The sequence below is a fragment of the Argentina anserina genome, chromosome 5 (assembly GCF_933775445.1).
Source record: "Argentina anserina chromosome 5, drPotAnse1.1, whole genome shotgun sequence".
Lineage (NCBI taxonomy): Eukaryota > Viridiplantae > Streptophyta > Magnoliopsida > Rosales > Rosaceae > Argentina > Argentina anserina.
In genome coordinates, this window is record NC_065876.1 from 6,409,531 (window position 1) to 6,427,828 (window position 18,298).

Below are 18,298 nucleotides of genomic sequence, written 5' to 3' on the forward strand. Positions count from 1 at the left end.
CACATGATAGTGGTCATAGAAAATCTGTAAAGGGATCTTGACGCAGATATGAGAGTGCCTGAGGGACTTTAAATGCCTCCAGACCACGGAGAGCTTATGTAATCAGATTGCGACGTTCGAGAGAACGTAGTACAATCGGTTGCAAGAACTCATACCCATATGTGTTCATATGAAGCTAATTCTTGATTCTCTATTCCGTCTAAGTATAGATGATGAAGAGATTCAATGAGCTATACATTCATACATGTTAGTGTTGTTGGGACACTATTGCTTTCATTATGACGTGATTAACTATGCGCCTATGCATTGTCATTGGACTTGCATTGCTTCTTTGACATGGGTTTAGTTCTACACTTAGTGAACCAACACAAGTCCTATCCACACCAACACCGTCAGCAGCTCCAGCAACATCAACGTACGCCTTGGTGTAGCAGTTGACACTGGTAGCGTAGAGGGTGCGTACAGTTCCGTCTTGGACCAAAATCAGTCCTTCATTGGTCCATTCCCTCATTCTTTTCGCGAAAGACATACTAAATATGACAAATCAGAATCTGTCTAGTTTCGTAGGTCAACTTCAACGAGACCTACAAGACAGCTCCCTCGATGAAATATGGTGAAATTGGTACCGTTAGAAAGGTCTATGTGTCTAATTTCCAGGGACACCAACCATTCATTCATAGCTATCATATTGAGTGAGTTATGGCCATTTTAGCAAAGTAGGACAGTCATGTCCGAAAATTTGCAAGTCAGTCAACTTCGACAGAGCATTGTGAACTTCTCCGATCGGATGAGGTTGTGAACCTTATGTCACTGGAAAGCCACGGGTGTTTACTTTTCAGAACATTTTACAGTTCGCTGATACCTATTTTGACGAAGAAGTTATGGCCGTTTAAGTAAGTGAAAGTCATTCTATCCAAGAATCTGATTTTCATTGCAAACTCTTGTTTTGAGTTGTTATGCAATCTTGTTTTCTAAGATCTAAGTTTGGCTAAGTATAGCATGTATGATCTAAGGATGTGTGGCTAGATTAATGATTAATCATTGGCCGAAGACTACGTTTGAGAAGCATGTAATGAACGTTGTATACGTTGTTCTTTGTACTCCATGATTATGGCACTAATCAGGGGGAGTTGTTTCGTAGACTTCAGGGGGAGTCTAGCTCACATGATGCTATCAAATGTAGACGGTGCGTTGTGCTCTTTTTCCCTTCGATCAAGCTTTTGTTTTTACCCAAGAGGTTTTTATTTTGCTTGACAAGGTTTTTACCGAGGCAACGATGTGTGCACCATGCAACCTAGGCATGCGACACAAGGGGGAGTGTTCCGGGAGAATTACTATTCTACCATTGGGTGTGTCTTAGCCTAATAGGTTTCCTGTTATAAGATAGATTAGCATCTCCGTAATAGATTAGGACTCCGAATCCTACGGGATTGTGGTTTTGTAATGCCTATATATAGGACCCCATATCATTCAATAATACACAATTATTTCATCACAGAACATATATATATATATATATATATCTTTATATATTTTATCAAATACGATAGTCATGCTCCCTCGGTGCATATAGAAATATAAAAATACGTCATATAAACAAATAAGTGAAATTACACCTACGAGTCATTGACTCATTGGTCAGGGGAACCAATTTAAAGAAGGCACATATGATCAAGGATTCACGACTACTGCTACTTCAAGCCCTCATCACAAGGGGCACGCGTCGGCATATTAGATCATAATAATATTTTAAAATTTCACCTAAAATTAGGCTCGTAGTTTATTGATACTTGGATCGAATGAATCTACCAGATTGCCAAGAGCCAGCAGATTAGATATTTTTAATACCATCTAAATTAGAAAGTGACATTATATGTATGATGATGCCAGATAGGAGAAGATTCATATGAAGCTCATGTGTAGTCAACTACTCAACCCTTTATTTTAAAAATTAAAATGAAATGAAAAGGGCTGGGAGGCAAAATGGAGAAAATGATGCTGGCTTTAGAAAACGTTAACCAGGATAGATATAGGTACATTTGACACCAGATATACTAAGCCAATAAGCAATAAGAGACGGACTTGTATTCAGACTCATCGATTACTACTTTTGATACAGCACTCCCCCAGGTCAGTTTCCCAGTCTGTGCCTAACTTCATGAGTCATAAAAGAAGTAATACTTACATGAGTTGTATTAAGGGAAAAATTAGAAAAGGGTCTGCATGCTTCTTAGCGTGCTGAGCTGAATCAGGTAGAGATTTTGGGGGTTTCTACAAATTTCTCTGTTTCTTGGGGATGATCGAATGGAAAGAAGGTAAGTAAAAAGGGTTTTTTTTTTCTGTTGGGGTTTTTTAGATTTTAGACTAATAAAGCAGGGGTGCCTCTGTTAATCCTGATTGACTTTTTGTTCATGTTGTGTGAAGCCGCTGGCTTTGAATCCATGTTTACTAGGAATAATGGATTAATTATGTACTGGTATTTTTTTTTTTCAAACTTTCTTGCTAGATCTTGGCCAGTTGGCCTTCATTGAAATGCAACCATATGTCCAGATTGAGTTCATGATTCTCTCAATTTCTCGCTTGGTGTTGGGATTTTCGTATGGTTTTTGTGAATGTTCAAATGAAACATTGAAGAAGACCTACATGTTTTATTGATGCATTATTTTTTCATTGGTCCTTAGCAGATTGAAGTTTCTGATATTCTTATATTGGTATCATGGCTCCTTTCATGAGCTGTTTTTGCTTCAAGAGTTCCCAAGTTCATAGACAGAGAATTGGATATGAGAAGCCTACTATCCTTGCTTCAGAAACTGCTTGTAAGTTGAGAATTTAACAAGTAGCTTTGTAAGTTATTATCCGGTCAGAACTGTACAATCTAGTTTAATGAGTTTTTAAAGTTTCTAGTACTTCAATTTACTTGGCAGTTACCGTAAATGAAGTTGAAGCTTTGTACGATCTGTTTAAGAAAATAAGCAATTCCATTATTAAAGATGGTCTTCTACACAAGGTACACGTCTAGCTAAAATTTGCATTTTGAATGTGTTGGTATGTTTGGTAAGGTACACATCGTGGGAATACTTACTGTCTCATTCTAATCTTTGTTTGGTAAGAACTTACTATTGGATATGAACTCTGAAAGCTATGTATTATACCTTAAAACTCAAAATAGAATCTTTGATACTTCATTTATGCAGATGCCATGGCACTAATTGTTTGGCATAATTATGAACAGGAAGAATTCCAACTTGCACTATTTCAAAGCAGCAGCAAGCAGAATCTTTTTGCTGACAGGGTTGGTGTACTGTATACCATTCTTTCTTGATGAATTCATCTTAAGAGTAGGAAGAGTTGCTCATTTGCCTAAGAAGCTCTCCTCAATAGTATGTTTTGAGAAGTAACATCCCATCCCATTTCAAACGTTTATTGTAACAGTATCAGGCATTATGTCATTGCAGGTATTTGATTTGTTTGATGTCAAGCGTAATGGGGTGATTGGATTTGGAGAATTTGTCAGATCATTGAGCATTTTCCACCCAAATGCTTCTGAAGCAGACAAAATTTCATGTATGATATGCTTTTATATACTGTGCTTCGATTCCTTCTTTTCTTTTCTATTGTAGCTAGAATATCGATCATACTTTATAACTGGCTATTTAACAGTTGAAGTATATACTTTGCAGTTGCATTTAGATTGTACGATCTACGACAGACTGGCTATATTGAGCGTAATGAGGTAAGAATCCCATTAATATATGACGAAGCAATCTGTCAATGTTTGTATTTCGAACAAAATTATTAGTCTTCTGCACTATATATCCCATCATTATTCATATATTTCCAGTTACCTAAATTTCAGAATTTCTTGATCATTTTTCAAAGTTATCTGATCTTTTTGCCTCTATGCATGTTGTCCATAATATTGTTGTGGCAGGTAAAGAAGATGGTGTTAGCCCTATTGAGTGAATCAGATCTGGCACTTACCGATGATGTTATTGAAACAATAGTTGACAAGGTTTTGATCACAATGGGTTTTTCTTGTGTGTCGTAATTTACTCATTATTGAACCTAATTGGCTTCTTGTTTTAATGTAGACAATGATGGAGGCAGATTTAAAAGGAGATGGAAAAATTGATCAACAAGAATGGAATGAATATGTGGCAAAGCATCCATCTGTTATAAAGAATATGACTCTTCCATATCTAATGTGAGTCCTAAGGCTGTCTCCAATAGTTGTCTAGTTGATACTTTTTTTTGGCAAAGAATAGTTGATACTATTTGTAGCACTCGTAGTAAATTGTACCACACGAAAGTAGTACTATACATCTACCATGCATCACCAATAATAGTATACTACAATCTAACACTAACTATGTGACAAGCTTTAAACATGATTATGATGAACATGCATTGAGTCCCACAGTTTTTGTTACAGCCCTTTATTGTTTGAGATCATTGGTGCTACATTCTAGAGCTTGTGGCACCTTGCAATAATTGTTGGAGATGGCCTATAAGCCTATTTCTCACTAGCATCGGTTTTATTCTTTCTTCTATTGGGTCATAAACCAGTTAGCTCTAATCTTGTTGGAAGTTACATATGTTGTACTTATATATCGCCATAGCTATACTCAAAAGTATGATACCATATTTTCTAGTATATGATGTACGTTTTATATGAAATTATGACTGTTTGTGGTCAGTTTCGCTAACTTTATATGTTTTTTAAAGCTACAACTTCATCGCACTTCCAATCTGTTAAGATCGTTTTTTTTCTGGCTTTTAGGGATATAACAATAGCATTTCCCAGCTTTGTGCTCAACACTGAAGTTCAAGATTAGATACAACGGTTGTGGTAAAGATCACACACAATGGCTAAGCGTTTTTCTCAATACTTGGATGTCTAAACACATGTAGTAACGATGATCCATGTTTAGAGCACAATGAGGTGGAAGGAACCTGCAGAAAGAGAAGTTTATACCGTAGCATAGCCTGTATGTTTTATACTCTATGTTTTGATCGAAAGAGTTTTTGTAATCTAATTGTATGATTTACTATACATGTTAATTTAGGTTGAAAATTGGTTTCCCAAACTCTAGTGAAATGTCCATTGCTTTTTGTACTTTTCATTTTCAATAATTCATCCATCCACATTGTTATAGATGACAAGATTAAAACCATAAGATCACTTTTGATGCAATCACTTTTGGTTTTTCTTCGTTATATTATGGTGGCTATTTTTTTTTTCTCCTCAAGAGTCTTGGTTTCATGTCTCCTCTTAAGTTCTATCTTTTTTTTATTCAATAAAATTTATGTTTGCATAAAAAAAAACAGGGAGAAGATTATGGCTATTTTCCAACTACATATATAAGGGCATAACCGTATAAGTCAAAAAGTGGGTTATTCCTTTTATTAAATTGCCCTTAAACATGAGCTAATGCCCTCTGTATGACACACAAGAGTTGGAAACAATCATACTAGCAAGAGATATGGAGTCAACAATCATACGGTCTAACAATTTGTTCATAGATAATCGTTCAAATGATGCACGATCCTAATTACTAATATGAAATCATACTATACTCTATATTCAATAACATGTCATCCTATAATAGATGAATATCGATAATGTCTCCCTTATCATCGTGTGAAGAATTTGTACACCTGCAAACAAACACTCAAGAGTTGGAAACTACTACACAGACAAATGAATGTAAGGAGACCAATTATTTAGTATACGAGTATATCTAACAAGCATACATATGATTAGTGTTGTAGAAAAGTCGGCAAGAGATACAAGGAAGCGGATGACGTTCATCACAATGCTAACTGGAATCGCAGGCAAGAACTGGCAACTCTCAAACCCAAACCATCAACATAATTAACCATCTCCTTGAACTGTAAAAAATGAAGGTACGTCTCACTGCTAAATGGAAGCCTCAAGGTGGAAGTGATGGCATGTGGAAGGCTGGCTATGGTAGCATGTGAAAGTCTAGAGATGGTGCTAGGAGAAAGAAGAGATCCTAGCAACGAACAGCTACTCAATGGCAGAGACGGCAACATCTCAACGATAAGAACTCGATAGTCTCTCTATGGCACGTGGGAGTAGCAGAGCAAGATAACTATGGGAAATTGAAGAAGTGGAAATGAAGGAAGTGGCATGGAGAGTGTACCCACATGATAACTGCAGTAGATCCAGAACAGAGGACACTCACCCCTGCAAAACTCATCAGAGCACCATATCCCTGCAAACCAGGTTATCAGCAACACGACTAACCAAGCATATCATATATGCAATCACGCTCTCCGGTAACGAAGTAAACATAAGTGACATAATGCAGACCCCTGAAACCTCCTATCAAAGGTTGCCTGCCAATCTAAGGAATCAACCTGAAATGATCTTAATTCACATCATCTTAAGGGACGGGACCCAAAATTTATCAAGTCGAACGAGGTTAAAAAATATTGTGGTGCGGAGCCATTATGCAACATGAATTCAAACGAAATGAATGCTCTAATCTTGTTGGAAGTTACTTATGATGTCCTTATATATTGTATATTGTCATAGATATACTCGAAATAAGATATCATATTTGCTAAAGAGGGTAAATGAGGTAGTACATAAAATTATGAACTTTTGAAGCCATTTTCACTAACTTTATATATTGTTTGATCGAAGCTACATTTTCATCGAACTTCCAGAATCCAGACCATGCATTAAGTTCGTGTTTTCTCATTTCCAGGGACATAAATAATTGCATATCCCAGCTTTGTGCTCAACTCCGAAGTTCAAGATTAGACATGGTTGCGTGGTAAAGATACCAGACAACAGGTTCGGCTCTGAACCGGTGCAGCTTGCAAATTCAAAACCGTTCAAAAAAAAAATTTCTCTTTAGCCGTTCATCGATCTTTACAATTATAAAGTCCAAAAAACCATCATTTCAATGGGAAATTGGTTTCCTCCACACACCCCGAAAAATCACTTTAGATGAAATTCCTACCATAATTAGACCAAACTAATGTTATGTTTTGTAATGAATGTGAGGGTATTATGGGAAAAGAAATTTATGGGAATTACAATATATACTACCAACTTTTACATTTCTTACCATTTCCAAACACAAGAAAATAAAATTGATGGGAATTATAATATCCCATGAAAAGAGCAAATAATCCATTTAAGAATGAGATCGTAGTCTCTCCTCATATGTGAGCGATCGTGAGCTCGATTCACAACATATTCATTATAACATATTAGATATTGTGTATTTGATAAATAAAAAATGAGATCATATTTGTATAAGTTTGTAGAATTGTGTATCCGTATAAGTCCATATAACCATAACTCATTTGGGTTATTTTCCTAAAATTGCCCTTGAAGTATGATTACGTGTATTTTTATACATGTAATTCTACTTAAATATGTAAATTAAACTAACTTTGAGTTAATTATTATGTAATTAATTATTAATATATATTTTGTAGGGAAATAAGCGGAAATACGGAATTAGATGGAATTGGCAAAAAATTGGAGCATTAAAGGGGCAAAAAAGAAAAATTAGTTGTATTGAATTAATTAATGGTCTTCTTATAAAAAAAATCACATTTGACATATGAAATTAGAAGAAAAAAATCAAGTAATATTTCAAAATTATAAAAAAAATCTATTTTATTTATGCTTAAACTTTTACCCATGAATTTAGCTAAAATTACAACTCCTGCCACTGGAGAAAACCCGCACCAATCTCTCACAGCCTCACACAGTTAGGGCTGTATGTAGGCTTGAGCCGCTCGTATTCGACTCATGTTCGGCTCATTTTTAGCTCATTCGGCTCGAGCTCGTAAAATAAAATGAGCCGAGTTTGAGCTCAATATTTAGCCTGACCTTGAAAATGAGCCGAGTTTAAACAACAAGTATTTGGCTCGTTCGACTCGTTTAGCTCGCGAGCTAGTTCGGATTTGTTAAAAGTTCGGCTCGTTTATTAATTAAGTTTGACTCATTAACTTTTCTAGTATATATAAAGTATAATTTTTATATGCAAAATGATATTAGTTCGAAAGAGTTGAAATGTTTCTTTCTAGAATAATTAGTTAAAGACTTTAAGTTCTATAACGAGTTTGATTTGTTATTTTTAGTTTATTACAAATAAAAGGGATTTTGTGTGATACAATGACATTAGATTTTGAATTTTCTTTTTAATTTATAAATTTTAAAATTTTATTTTCGTATGATATAAACCAACTTAATTCAAGTTCGATCTCATCTAATTAAATAAGCCGGCCCGAGCCTAGCTCAAGCTTTTTCAAGCCGAGTCGAACTTGAACATGAAGCACAAAAATCAAAATTTGTCTTGGCTCAAGCTCGTTTGAATGAAAACGAGCCAAACATAAACAACCTAGTATTCGGCTTGACTCTGCTCATTTGCACCCCTACACACAGTCACACCTCAGTTGCCTCACCTCACCTCCGACGACGCCGAACCCATCCTACCGTATCAACCCCATCGTCAAGTGCTTTAACACGCGCACGTTAGTAGACCAAATGCCATGACCTCCTCCCGCCTCCGCCATTGAAGCCTCTCGATCTCTCCGTTGTCTACCATTGCAGATCTCAAGCTCTCACCTCTCGATTTAGGGCTTCTCACCAGAAACCGAATCTCCAACTGAAGACTGAGCCCATGATTGCATCCCTGCCGTCGTCTTCACCCAAGCGCCCACCAATTTCAAGATCGAAATAGATCGCGTCGTTGGTTTTGATTAGCAGAGGAACACAACGACTGATGTAGGGCTTGGTGGGGAAAATCTAGATTGGAGACGATGGTGATTATCTAGAGATGGTGGTGATGACGACGACGTTGAAGAGAGGACGTCGATTGAACAAGAGCTTGCTCGCCGGAAAGAGCCTAGCTTGGTCGGAGATTCAGTGAAGGGTGCCCATAGTAGTTTTCTGGGTGCCCAATCAGAATTTATGTTATTTTTTGTTTATTCAACTTCAGTTTTATGAGTCTTGTAAAAGCTACCAAGTACAACAATGAAGTTAATTCAGTCATAATATCAATCACACCACTTGTCACATTACTCGTCACAGAACAAAGTTAGTGTGACTAATAGTGTGGTTGGTTGTTAACTATCAGTTACACTACATTTATGTTGTGACGGGAAGTGTGATAGGTAGTGTGACATGATGTGTGATTGGTGGTGTTTTGTACGACATATTTGGATCATATTAGTTGATTTGAAAATTTCAAGATCACATAACAATAAACAAATGTTCGTTATTTCTAGTCATTCTCTTCTTCTTCTTATCACAACATAGTCACTATAAAAGTAGTGTGACATGGTGTGTGATAGGTAGTGTGACATGTAGTGTGATAGGTAGTGTGACAGTTAGTGTGATAGGTAGTGTCACAGCAAATGTGACATGGGTTGTGACAGGTGACAGTGGGGTGTGACAGGTAGTGTGACATAAGGTGTGACAACATGTGTGACAACAGGTGTGACAACGGGTGTGACGGTTAGTGTGAGGGGGTGTGACAAATAGTGTGACATGGGATGTGACAGTAGGTGTGATATGCCGAGAAAAAATGTCTAAATATGTGAAATGATGTTAAAATTCAAAGAAAATTGGTATGAGTATGCTCAGAATGAAGATAATAACTAGAATTTGAAAGCTTTGAGCTCCGATTTCGCCAGAATAAATTGGAGCACCATCATGGAAGGCAGCAACCTCTTGCAAGGGTTGATGCGCCTTGTATAGTGGTTGGTGTGTGTATGATATCAAATGAAAGAAGGGAGAGAAATATTTCTTTCTAACAGTATCAATCACACTCAAATTTATCGTCAGACGGCAAAGTTATGAACGGAATTAAAAAAAGATGATGAAAAAGAAAATGGTAAAACAGTACGGAAAATATTTTTAAAAATGCCTATTTTTTAATTTTATTTCAAACTTATTGATTATTTTATAATTTGTAATGTAAATTGGTACTCTAATTTGCCTTAAATTAATCTCTTGATTGAGTAATTAATCATGACTAAGAAGCCATGAAGTTCTCCCGAGGCCTCCATCACGTGCGTGCATGGTATCAACATTCATCAATTAAGCAATTCTTTGTTTTATTGCTTCAATCAATCACAAACTGCCACGTGGTAGTGGAGTCTCCTCACCTTCCTACCACACACGTTTGTATAATCAAATTTGTCACTCACATTTATCATGCACATTTTATGCCCACTAGCCTAAGTAAATGCAAATTGTCTTTTTTCATATTATATATATATTATAAAAGACACATAATATTTATTTAGGGTGGTGGCATGTAGTTGACAAAATAGGAGTGAGCGACAAATTTAAAAAATCTATCATAACTCTCTTTTCTCCGGAGGGGAGACATAGAGAGTGAGGCTGCCGCATTTTTCTTTCCAAAGGAAGGGCTTTGCCCTCTCCCACCATCACCACTCCACCATTTCTTCAATTATCCTCTCTTTTTAATTTTAGTATCTTACTCACTCAACCTTAAGAGAATTCATCAAGAATTCAATTAAAAAAAAAAAGAATTCATCAAAAACATGACAACTTCAATTGGGTAGTTGGGTGAAGAGTATATTTGATTTATACTAACCCGTAGCTAGATGTGGTCAAATTAACTCTCCCCTCTTTTCCCATATCTCTTTATTTATGTGTTTGATGATGTATTTATTGATGGGTAGTGAGTAGTTACTTTTGGGAGCTAGGGTTTTAACTCTAGCTCAATTTTGATGTAATGAACTTAATTCCAAACAATATATATCGTATTTTCACATAGGTCGGGTGCTCTCTAATTACTATGCTTATTGAGTCTTGATGCATGAATTTGGGGAATTAACCACTCTTGTTATGTGTTAAGATTTGTGATGTGTGATGCAAGTGAAGGTTCTTTTGTGTACACTAGCTTCAAGTAATTAGTGTGGTGTGCCAAGTAGTTATTTGATCTAGAACTAGTGATTACTTAAGTTTCTATTTCTTGTACTCATCACCTTTAATCATATTGTTGTGGCCCTAACACGGCCTGATAGTTCGGGTTAGAAAATTCATTCTTGCCGACCTTAATCAGAAGAGTGGATATCATAGGAGAAATTTACCTAGTGGACTTTGACCGACATTGGGTGTGGAACTAAGTAACCATGACATATTTAGGTGGGTAAACTATATATTGCATGCTTAAATCCCTAATTTTTAGAACTCTTCACCTTTAGTTCATGTTTTAGTAGCCCTAATAAGGTAAATAAGGTACTAGTCCATGAAATAGAGAGTCTACATTTGCCTTAGTCAGAAATGTGAATACCCTTAAGGAAATTCGGCTAAGTGGACTTGATCTGCATTAAGTACGGAATTTAGTACTCATAAATATGTATGTTTGTTTGTTTGAAATGTGTTCGTTATATTGAAATCACTAAATGGATCGCTATTACCTAAATTCTCTCTCTTATTTAGATTCATTCTTTTTTTTTTGTCTTTATTAGCTTAGGTTAGTCTTTTCATTGATCTATACATTCAAATTTCTGACACTTATCAACTTTTTGTAAATAATCATCACTAGGCTAAAGTTGTGATTAGGCTTTGGTGCGAACATAGACCGAGTGTTACTAAGGTTTGGTGCCTTAGAGTAGCATTTTGTTTATTTTCTCTTCTTTTCCTTTATTTGCACTAGTGACTTTAGGTGCCGATTAACCTAGGATTGTAGGTTAGGCACTAATCCCCGGAGTACGATAATTTTTTGGCCTAATACTTCTTTTACTTGACAATGATACGTTCGCTTGCGTGAATTGTGTCCAAGTTAAAGTACTATATAAAATCAGAAATAATTTATTTGATGGTTTGATAAGACCCACATGACATGCATCAACTTTATCCTAAAGTTTTAATCTAACAGAAAGATGATAATATATTGATAGACTGAATATAGACATTTACTTATACCTTTTAAGTTCTTACTGTTTGTTGAATTAGTATTTATAATTAATTTCAGTTTATTCTCATAAATTTTACACTTAAAATCAGTTCACCTTTAAAAATTTTATTTTAATCAGTTCACTCCCTATACTTTCAAATGACATCAAAGAATGACAAAATTCAGATTTTTTATATGGATTATATTGATAATTATGCTATGAGACCTAATTTTAAAGCTTCAGTGTTGTTGTAAAATTATTAGGAATTCTGTTTTGGTCTTGCATATATGATTTGAAGCTTTATTTTAATAGTTTTTGATCAGATTTTAACTAAGAAAATTTGAATTTTATCCATCTTTGATTTTATTTGAAAGTATAGGGGGTGAACTGATTAAAATAAAAGTTTAAGGGGTGAATTGATTTTAAGTGTAAAATTTAAGGGGATAAACTGAAATGAATTCTAGTATTTAACACATATTCAGTTAAGCATGATACTTGTGGCAATGCTAAATTAGCTTCTGTTTTGTTGTGCCCCAAAGCCGATGTTTGATAAATGGATCTGTACTGTCTCCTTATTTCTCGTATCTTGCATCCTAACACCTTCATCTTTGCATTTTCAAACTATGAACTGTGAAATTGCTTTCGCCTGGAAAATAGATTATGGTCACTAATTATTGGACACGATAACTGATAGTGGTTCTGTTGTAGATTTTGCTAAATAATTACATTCTATTAGGTGTTGCTGATCCCTCAATCCTATCGTAGACTTCTGAAGCAACTTGTTAATCTATGAGGACACTATTATACTATCGTAGCATAGTGAAGCAAGTATTGCTAAATAATTACATAGGACACAGTTAATTTGATCATTCTTTTGTATTTACTGATCCAGACAAGTTTAGCTTCATCAACATGCAAGTTATTTTGGATCCAGGCAGGTTCTGTATATATCTCTTATGATTCAATTTGATTCAATACTTCAAGTATCGGTTTGGTTTTAGTCTCACAAGACTTGCTACTGTTGTACATTGGTTCTAATGTCGTCCCCATGTTATGTATGTTATACATCCTACATCCAACGGTTAATAACGGATATTATTTTTTTGACCCCACTCATAAAATAATATCGACCGTCGAATGTGAGATGTATAGCATACATTGGTATACTAGAATTTTCCCTTTAACATCAGGGATGGGAGCTGTTGTACACTGTAATCTAATCACATCTTTGATGGTTGATCGGACAGAGCTCTTGTGGGACGTTCTCGTGCGCTGTGCAAAGTTAACCCTGATGAAGTTTTCGGCTCTTATAGCATGCATAGTTACAATCAAACAGCTCACCCTCAAGGGCACTACAGAAAGAATCGTCCCTAGAGCACCCAAACTCCTAAGAACCAAAACTAATGAGCAAACAGATGCCCTACATAAACATAAGAATAAGCTCAATAGAGAATTAAGAAATAACTCTCAAAGTACCAATGTTAGGGACTGATCAACGGGACCGAAACCAAGTCTATGAGTCTATCCTAACTTATTAAATTGGAAAAGTAAAATTACTCGTGTGCCACCTAGAGCACAACAGTCATATCCTGCTCACCAACAAAACCACCGAGCTCGATCACACCAGAATTGACACCACCCACCATGTCAACACCGGTACCAACAGAGCCTCCACCACTAGGACTTTCCTCCTCAGGCGCAACCATCATGTGCAGTTTCCATGTAGCTGGGATTGTGGCACACCGGTTTTCATGAACAGCAGCCGGTTTCTTCACCTTGTTCTGGCTTCCTTTAGGTATGTCCCTCTTAGATTTCTGCTTAGGAGAGATGGTAATCACCCCATTCCCTGATTGAAGAGCAAACTCAGGCTCAGCATCCAAAGTCACCGCGGTAGCTAGCCCCCTTCACCGGAGAGACAGTCATCTTGCTTTTCTTGTTATAGTGTACAATAGAGCTAGCCAGAACCGCGCTATAGCACTTCTTCCAAGTCAAGGACTCTGCACTAGTCACCTGAGGTCGAGCCTAAGGTGTAGCAGATGCTTTGCTCGAGCCTGGCCCCGGAAGAGGTACCTGCATCGAAACAAGACCCAAACCCCATCGGGGAAAAACTAGGAACATGTGCGGAAAGTTTGCAACGATGCCTCCAAAAATTTCGATTTGACAGTCCCGCGCCGGTCACATGCACGTTTCCGTCTTCCATTAGATGCCACATAGATTTTCAATAGTTTTTACTAAATTGTATTTCTTGTTTCAAAAATTAGGAGTTCGTCTCATCATTCATCTCTAACCATTAAAGTTGGGAATGTTTTAAAGAGTCTTGATTATATGTGCAGCTTCTATTCTTCTGACAGGCTTCGTTCGCATCCAAAGATAAGAACTAGATTCCAAGTTCCTAATTAATTCCTAATACCAAATACAAATACAAGACACCATGACCGGCCATTATTATGGAATTCTTTTATCATGTTCCATCAAGGCACATGTGCACGTTAATTACCTGGCATAAATTCGATCTTCGTTTCCCTAAACTGATGAAGACAAAGATGATACGTACCAAAAATCCAATTTCATATTAGCATATATCCATCTCTGATAGGTCATAATCATACAACAATGACCACAAAACAATATATCTCTTAGATTTTTCTGGTAAAACATGAAGCACAAAACTCGGGCTCATATATATATAAGGGACAGAATCATAAAATTGTTTCAAACCCTCAGAAGTTGAATGCTTTTTTAGCCTCCAATATTCACATTGCACATGTACATTCATCCAACAGCCTCTCATATTAGTACTAACAAAGCCTGATGGGTTGTGTTTGCATGAAGCAGAGACATGAACGTGAACACCTAACCGTTCTTGCTGCTCAAACCTATTGTAAGCTTCCATATATTAATCTATTTAAGTTTGCAACTAATCCATTCTGGGTTTGCACTACCTCATAATATTAGTACGAATATACTTAATTATATAGAAGTTCACCTTTGCATTACGATAATCAGGCCTGACGATAATATTCTTGGGTACGGTTTTGCAGTTAAAGTGCTTGAGATAGAAACTTTGTACGAGTTGTTCAAGAAGTTAAGCAGTTCCATAGTTGATGATGGGCTTATCAGTAAAGTATGTATCATGTTGAACGATCTTGTTCTTAGAAATTTAACCCTCATATCGTGCGTATAGCTGCACATAATGCTGTCCATATATTAAAGCATTAAAATAAGTTACTTCTTATATTGTGGTTAAGTATTCAAATTGATAATTGAAACTTGGCCTTCTTAACTAAGTGTACTAGTTTACCAACATATAAAACTTCAGGAAGAATTTCAGCTTGGATTGTTCAGGAACAGCAAAACACAAAGTCTCTTTGCGGACAGGGTGAGCTCCTCCCTCACTTCAGTCTGACATGCAATAACATACAATTACATCGAGTAGTATATATGTAACTTATCTTGTTTATTACAATAGATCTTCGACATGTGTGATTCAAAGCACGACGGAGTCATAGAATTCGGAGAGTTTGTTAAGTGTCTAAGTGTCTTCCACCCTGAAGCACCAACAGCAGAAAAAGTGTCATGTACGCAATTCTGGACATTTTCATTTAGCGCTTAATTTGTACGTATATATCTTTAACCTTTACTTTGACATGAATTGGTTTTGTCTGGCAGTTGCGTTTCACTTGTATGATATATGGCAAACGGGCTTCATTGAACGTGACGAGGTATAATATTCAGATTACACTTAAATTTCTATTTTCTGACTAGCTAGACAATATATAACCCATATATCCGGTCTTATTTCAAATCTGCAACATCATGCATCTGCAGAGGAAGTACGATTCATGCTTTTGTACTTAATTACATGCATGGTTATAGGTCAAAGAAATGCTTATGGCTCTTCTCATAGAATCGGACTTGATCTTATCTGATGACATTGTTGAAGCCATTCTTGATAAGGTACTTAGACATATAAACAAGATGGCCGCTGGTATCGGTGCTATCGTAGATATATCGAATCATTTATCTTAGACTCTTAGTAATAATGGAAAAATTAAGTAGACATTTTGCTATTTGTCTTCGTAGACATTTGAGGAAGCAGATTTAAATGGAGATGGAAAGATTGATCTGGAAGAATGGAATAAACTCGTGGATCGAAACCCATCCTTATTGAAGAACATGACTATCCCGTACCTAAGGTAATTCCGTATATAATTCATATGTTCACGATATGTAATATTTTTCATTTTATTACAGTCATTACGAATCTATGTTTTAACTATTTAAGTTGGTGGATTTTTAACTACAATGTAGGGACATCACAAGTTCATTTCCAAGTTTTGTGCAGAAATCAGACATTGAATATGACACAAACAACTGATTCAGCTGAAGGCCTGAAACAACCCATGAGTGAATGTGTTATTTTTTGTTTAAAAACCCTACTTAATAGAACTCCTTAATCAGAAAATTGGAATAAAATCCATTTGAAAAGCCTTCTATGCTAAATTGATCGTACAATCGTTCATACAAAATGAAGAAACCAAAACGAAGATACGGTGAAATAAATGTCCCAATGAGAACCACGTCGATCCCTCCCTAAGTAGTTTGGTACCAAACGTTCCGATCCAATTTGTGCTCTACATAGACAATCCTCCACACAAGCAGATTATGTGTTCTACTTTTGCTCGATCAGCGTGTGTATATGTTGATGGGGTCATGGGGTGCAAACTGCAATATTGCGTCACTTAAACTATTCGTTGATGGTCGGATCTAAATCTTCAAAGGGATCCAGTATGTTCTGTATTATTATATGAGCGTAAAATATCAAAGGGATACATGTAACTTTCACAAAAAAACTAGTTCCGATCTCCCATACGTATATGCATATCTTAGACAACGTAGGAAATGTAGGATAAGTACGTTTTTTGTCCTAAAATTGACTAGGATTTGTATACTTGATGGACAAGTAAATATATATCATAAATCGACTAGGGTACATACATGAGCGCGATCCATCAAAAATTATCACAATATATAGTTATATACATCCGAGAGACCCCATATATTGATAGGTAGAGATTTGATCGATAACGACTTGTTCCGGCATATGGCGGAGGAGAGACATTACCATGATTTTAGAATGTGGCAAACAGAACCAAGAATTGCCACAACCAGGCCGGGAGGGCAAGAAATAACAGAAATAACATTTATATATTTCAGCACAACCGCGATTCATGGTAATAATGATCCAAGCCGGTGGGAGATCAGTGACGTGCCCATTGCCTATGGTGCTCCGACCCTCCTATCTTCAGGGTTAACAGTAACTGTACTTCGCAACTGGATTGAGTATACATACTCAGAATACTCTAATTCTATGTTTCTTATTCTTTCAGCTCTGGGAGTTCCAGAAGGTGCGCAGCCGCTACTATTTGAAAGAATGCGTACAGAGTTTGCACAACGGTGGGAGAGAGACCTCCGTATTACTGTGTGCTTAGCCTACGTGACTGTTAGCTTCTCTAGCGACTTAACGAGTAATCCTACTTTTCCGAACCTTGAAAGTACCTTTGAGAGGGGTAGGGATATCACGGCGTATAGGTCGACCATATCGGAAGCTCAGGCAAGAGTCTATGCGCTCGTTGAAAGGCAATCGGTTGCCTATGCAACCCTTCACCCTGTCAGGGAAAGAAGTCGTAAGCCCAAGTTTATTCCTGCAACCAAGTCAGCCACTGAGGGTTTGCGGAAGGTCACGCTTGATAGTTCAGATGAAGCAGCTGCTAGTTTTACATGTGCCATCTGTCGGCAGGAAGGCCTTCTTGATGATCCGCTGGAAGCCCTCGAAGAAGAAAAAGAAATAGAAAATCACGGGAATGCCTCACTGACGACTACTCAATTGCCCTGCTCACATATCTATCATGAAACTTGCATTGTCCGGTGGCTGCAGATCAGCCATTTGTGCCCCTTGTGCCGACACCCAATGCCAACTGCGCAAGTCGGAGAGAAATCAAATCCAGCTTAAGGGCAGCTTCAGTTTTGTTATTCGATATCAACTTAATGACCACATTGGCCGTTGGCATCTTTAATTATCAATTGCTAGCTGCAAATTTATTTCGAATAGACTTGTAAGTTGTAACTTTAGATATTGCCGTAGTCTTTTAGTGGCTCTACAGTCTCTACTAGAATGAAAGAGGTTATATTTATTTTCGGGGGCCGAGGTTACGTTTAGAAAAGACTTGTACATTTCTCCTTATCTATCTTCACAATTGAAATTTTATATTGTTCTTCTAAGCAATAAAAGATTAAAAGGGGAATACCATTTAAATGAAAGAAGAAGAAGAAAAAAAAAAGACATGACAATGCTGTGTATACACACATGATA

At 36.6% G+C, this 18,298-nt stretch overlaps 3 protein-coding genes across 9 annotated transcripts; all 3 read left to right on the forward strand.

Moving 5' to 3' along the window:
* Positions 1-1,977: 1,977 nt before the first annotated feature.
* LOC126796250 (calcineurin B-like protein 7) lies at positions 1,978-5,182 on the forward strand. Of its 5 annotated transcripts, none has more exons than XM_050523025.1 (9): positions 1,978-2,130; positions 2,685-2,816; positions 2,925-3,007; positions 3,233-3,292; positions 3,456-3,564; positions 3,681-3,733; positions 3,932-4,012; positions 4,092-4,204; positions 4,781-5,182. In XM_050523025.1, the coding sequence occupies exons 2-9, from the start codon at positions 2,717-2,719 to the stop codon at positions 4,833-4,835; spliced, it is 654 nt and encodes a 217-aa protein (XP_050378982.1). In that variant the 5' UTR covers positions 1,978-2,130; positions 2,685-2,716; the 3' UTR covers positions 4,836-5,182. The 5 variants fall into 5 exon arrangements, with proteins under 5 accessions (XP_050378982.1, XP_050378985.1, XP_050378983.1 ...); XM_050523026.1 differs by lacking the exon at positions 1,978-2,130 and adding an exon at positions 2,137-2,315; XM_050523028.1 differs by lacking the exon at positions 2,925-3,007.
* A 9,475-nt stretch (positions 5,183-14,657) lies between these two features.
* LOC126793443 (calcineurin B-like protein 7) lies at positions 14,658-17,479 on the forward strand. 3 transcript variants are annotated; one of them, XM_050519965.1, is made up of 8 exons: positions 14,658-14,806; positions 14,967-15,049; positions 15,245-15,304; positions 15,395-15,503; positions 15,595-15,647; positions 15,802-15,882; positions 16,009-16,121; positions 17,316-17,479. In XM_050519965.1, the coding sequence occupies exons 1-8, from the start codon at positions 14,737-14,739 to the stop codon at positions 17,353-17,355; spliced, it is 609 nt and encodes a 202-aa protein (XP_050375922.1). In that variant the 5' UTR covers positions 14,658-14,736; the 3' UTR covers positions 17,356-17,479. The 3 variants fall into 3 exon arrangements, with proteins under 3 accessions (XP_050375922.1, XP_050375921.1, XP_050375923.1); XM_050519964.1 differs by lacking the exon at positions 17,316-17,479 and adding an exon at positions 16,237-16,788; XM_050519966.1 differs by lacking the exons at positions 15,802-15,882; positions 17,316-17,479 and adding an exon at positions 16,237-16,788.
* On the forward strand, positions 17,360-17,938 carry LOC126795388 (ERAD-associated E3 ubiquitin-protein ligase hrd1-like). The gene has a single exon (XM_050522232.1). It carries the CDS (start codon positions 17,360-17,362, stop codon positions 17,936-17,938), a length of 579 nt encoding a protein of 192 aa, XP_050378189.1.
* Positions 17,939-18,298: the final 360 nt, after the last annotated feature.

What these genes read in the sequence shown, in the direction of transcription:
- LOC126796250 (XM_050523025.1), top strand. Translation starts at nt 2,717, where the DNA reads ATGGCTCCTTTCATGAGCTGTTTTTGCTTCAAGAGTTCCCAAGTTCAT. An exon ending in AGAATCTTTTTGCTGACAGG is followed by an intron (nt 3,293 to 3,455) that starts GTTGGTGTACTG and finishes ATGTCATTGCAG; the next exon opens with GTATTTGATTTGTTTGATGT. An exon ending in GCTATATTGAGCGTAATGAG is followed by an intron (nt 3,734 to 3,931) that starts GTAAGAATCCCA and finishes TTGTTGTGGCAG; the next exon opens with GTAAAGAAGATGGTGTTAGC.
- LOC126793443 (XM_050519964.1), top strand. Translation starts at nt 14,737, where the DNA reads ATGGGTTGTGTTTGCATGAAGCAGAGACATGAACGTGAACACCTAACC. An exon ending in TCTTGCTGCTCAAACCTATT is followed by an intron (nt 14,807 to 14,966) that starts GTAAGCTTCCAT and finishes ACGGTTTTGCAG; the next exon opens with TTAAAGTGCTTGAGATAGAA. An exon ending in ATGATGGGCTTATCAGTAAA is followed by an intron (nt 15,050 to 15,244) that starts GTATGTATCATG and finishes ATAAAACTTCAG; the next exon opens with GAAGAATTTCAGCTTGGATT.
- LOC126795388 (XM_050522232.1), top strand. Translation starts at nt 17,360, where the DNA reads ATGCGTACAGAGTTTGCACAACGGTGGGAGAGAGACCTCCGTATTACT.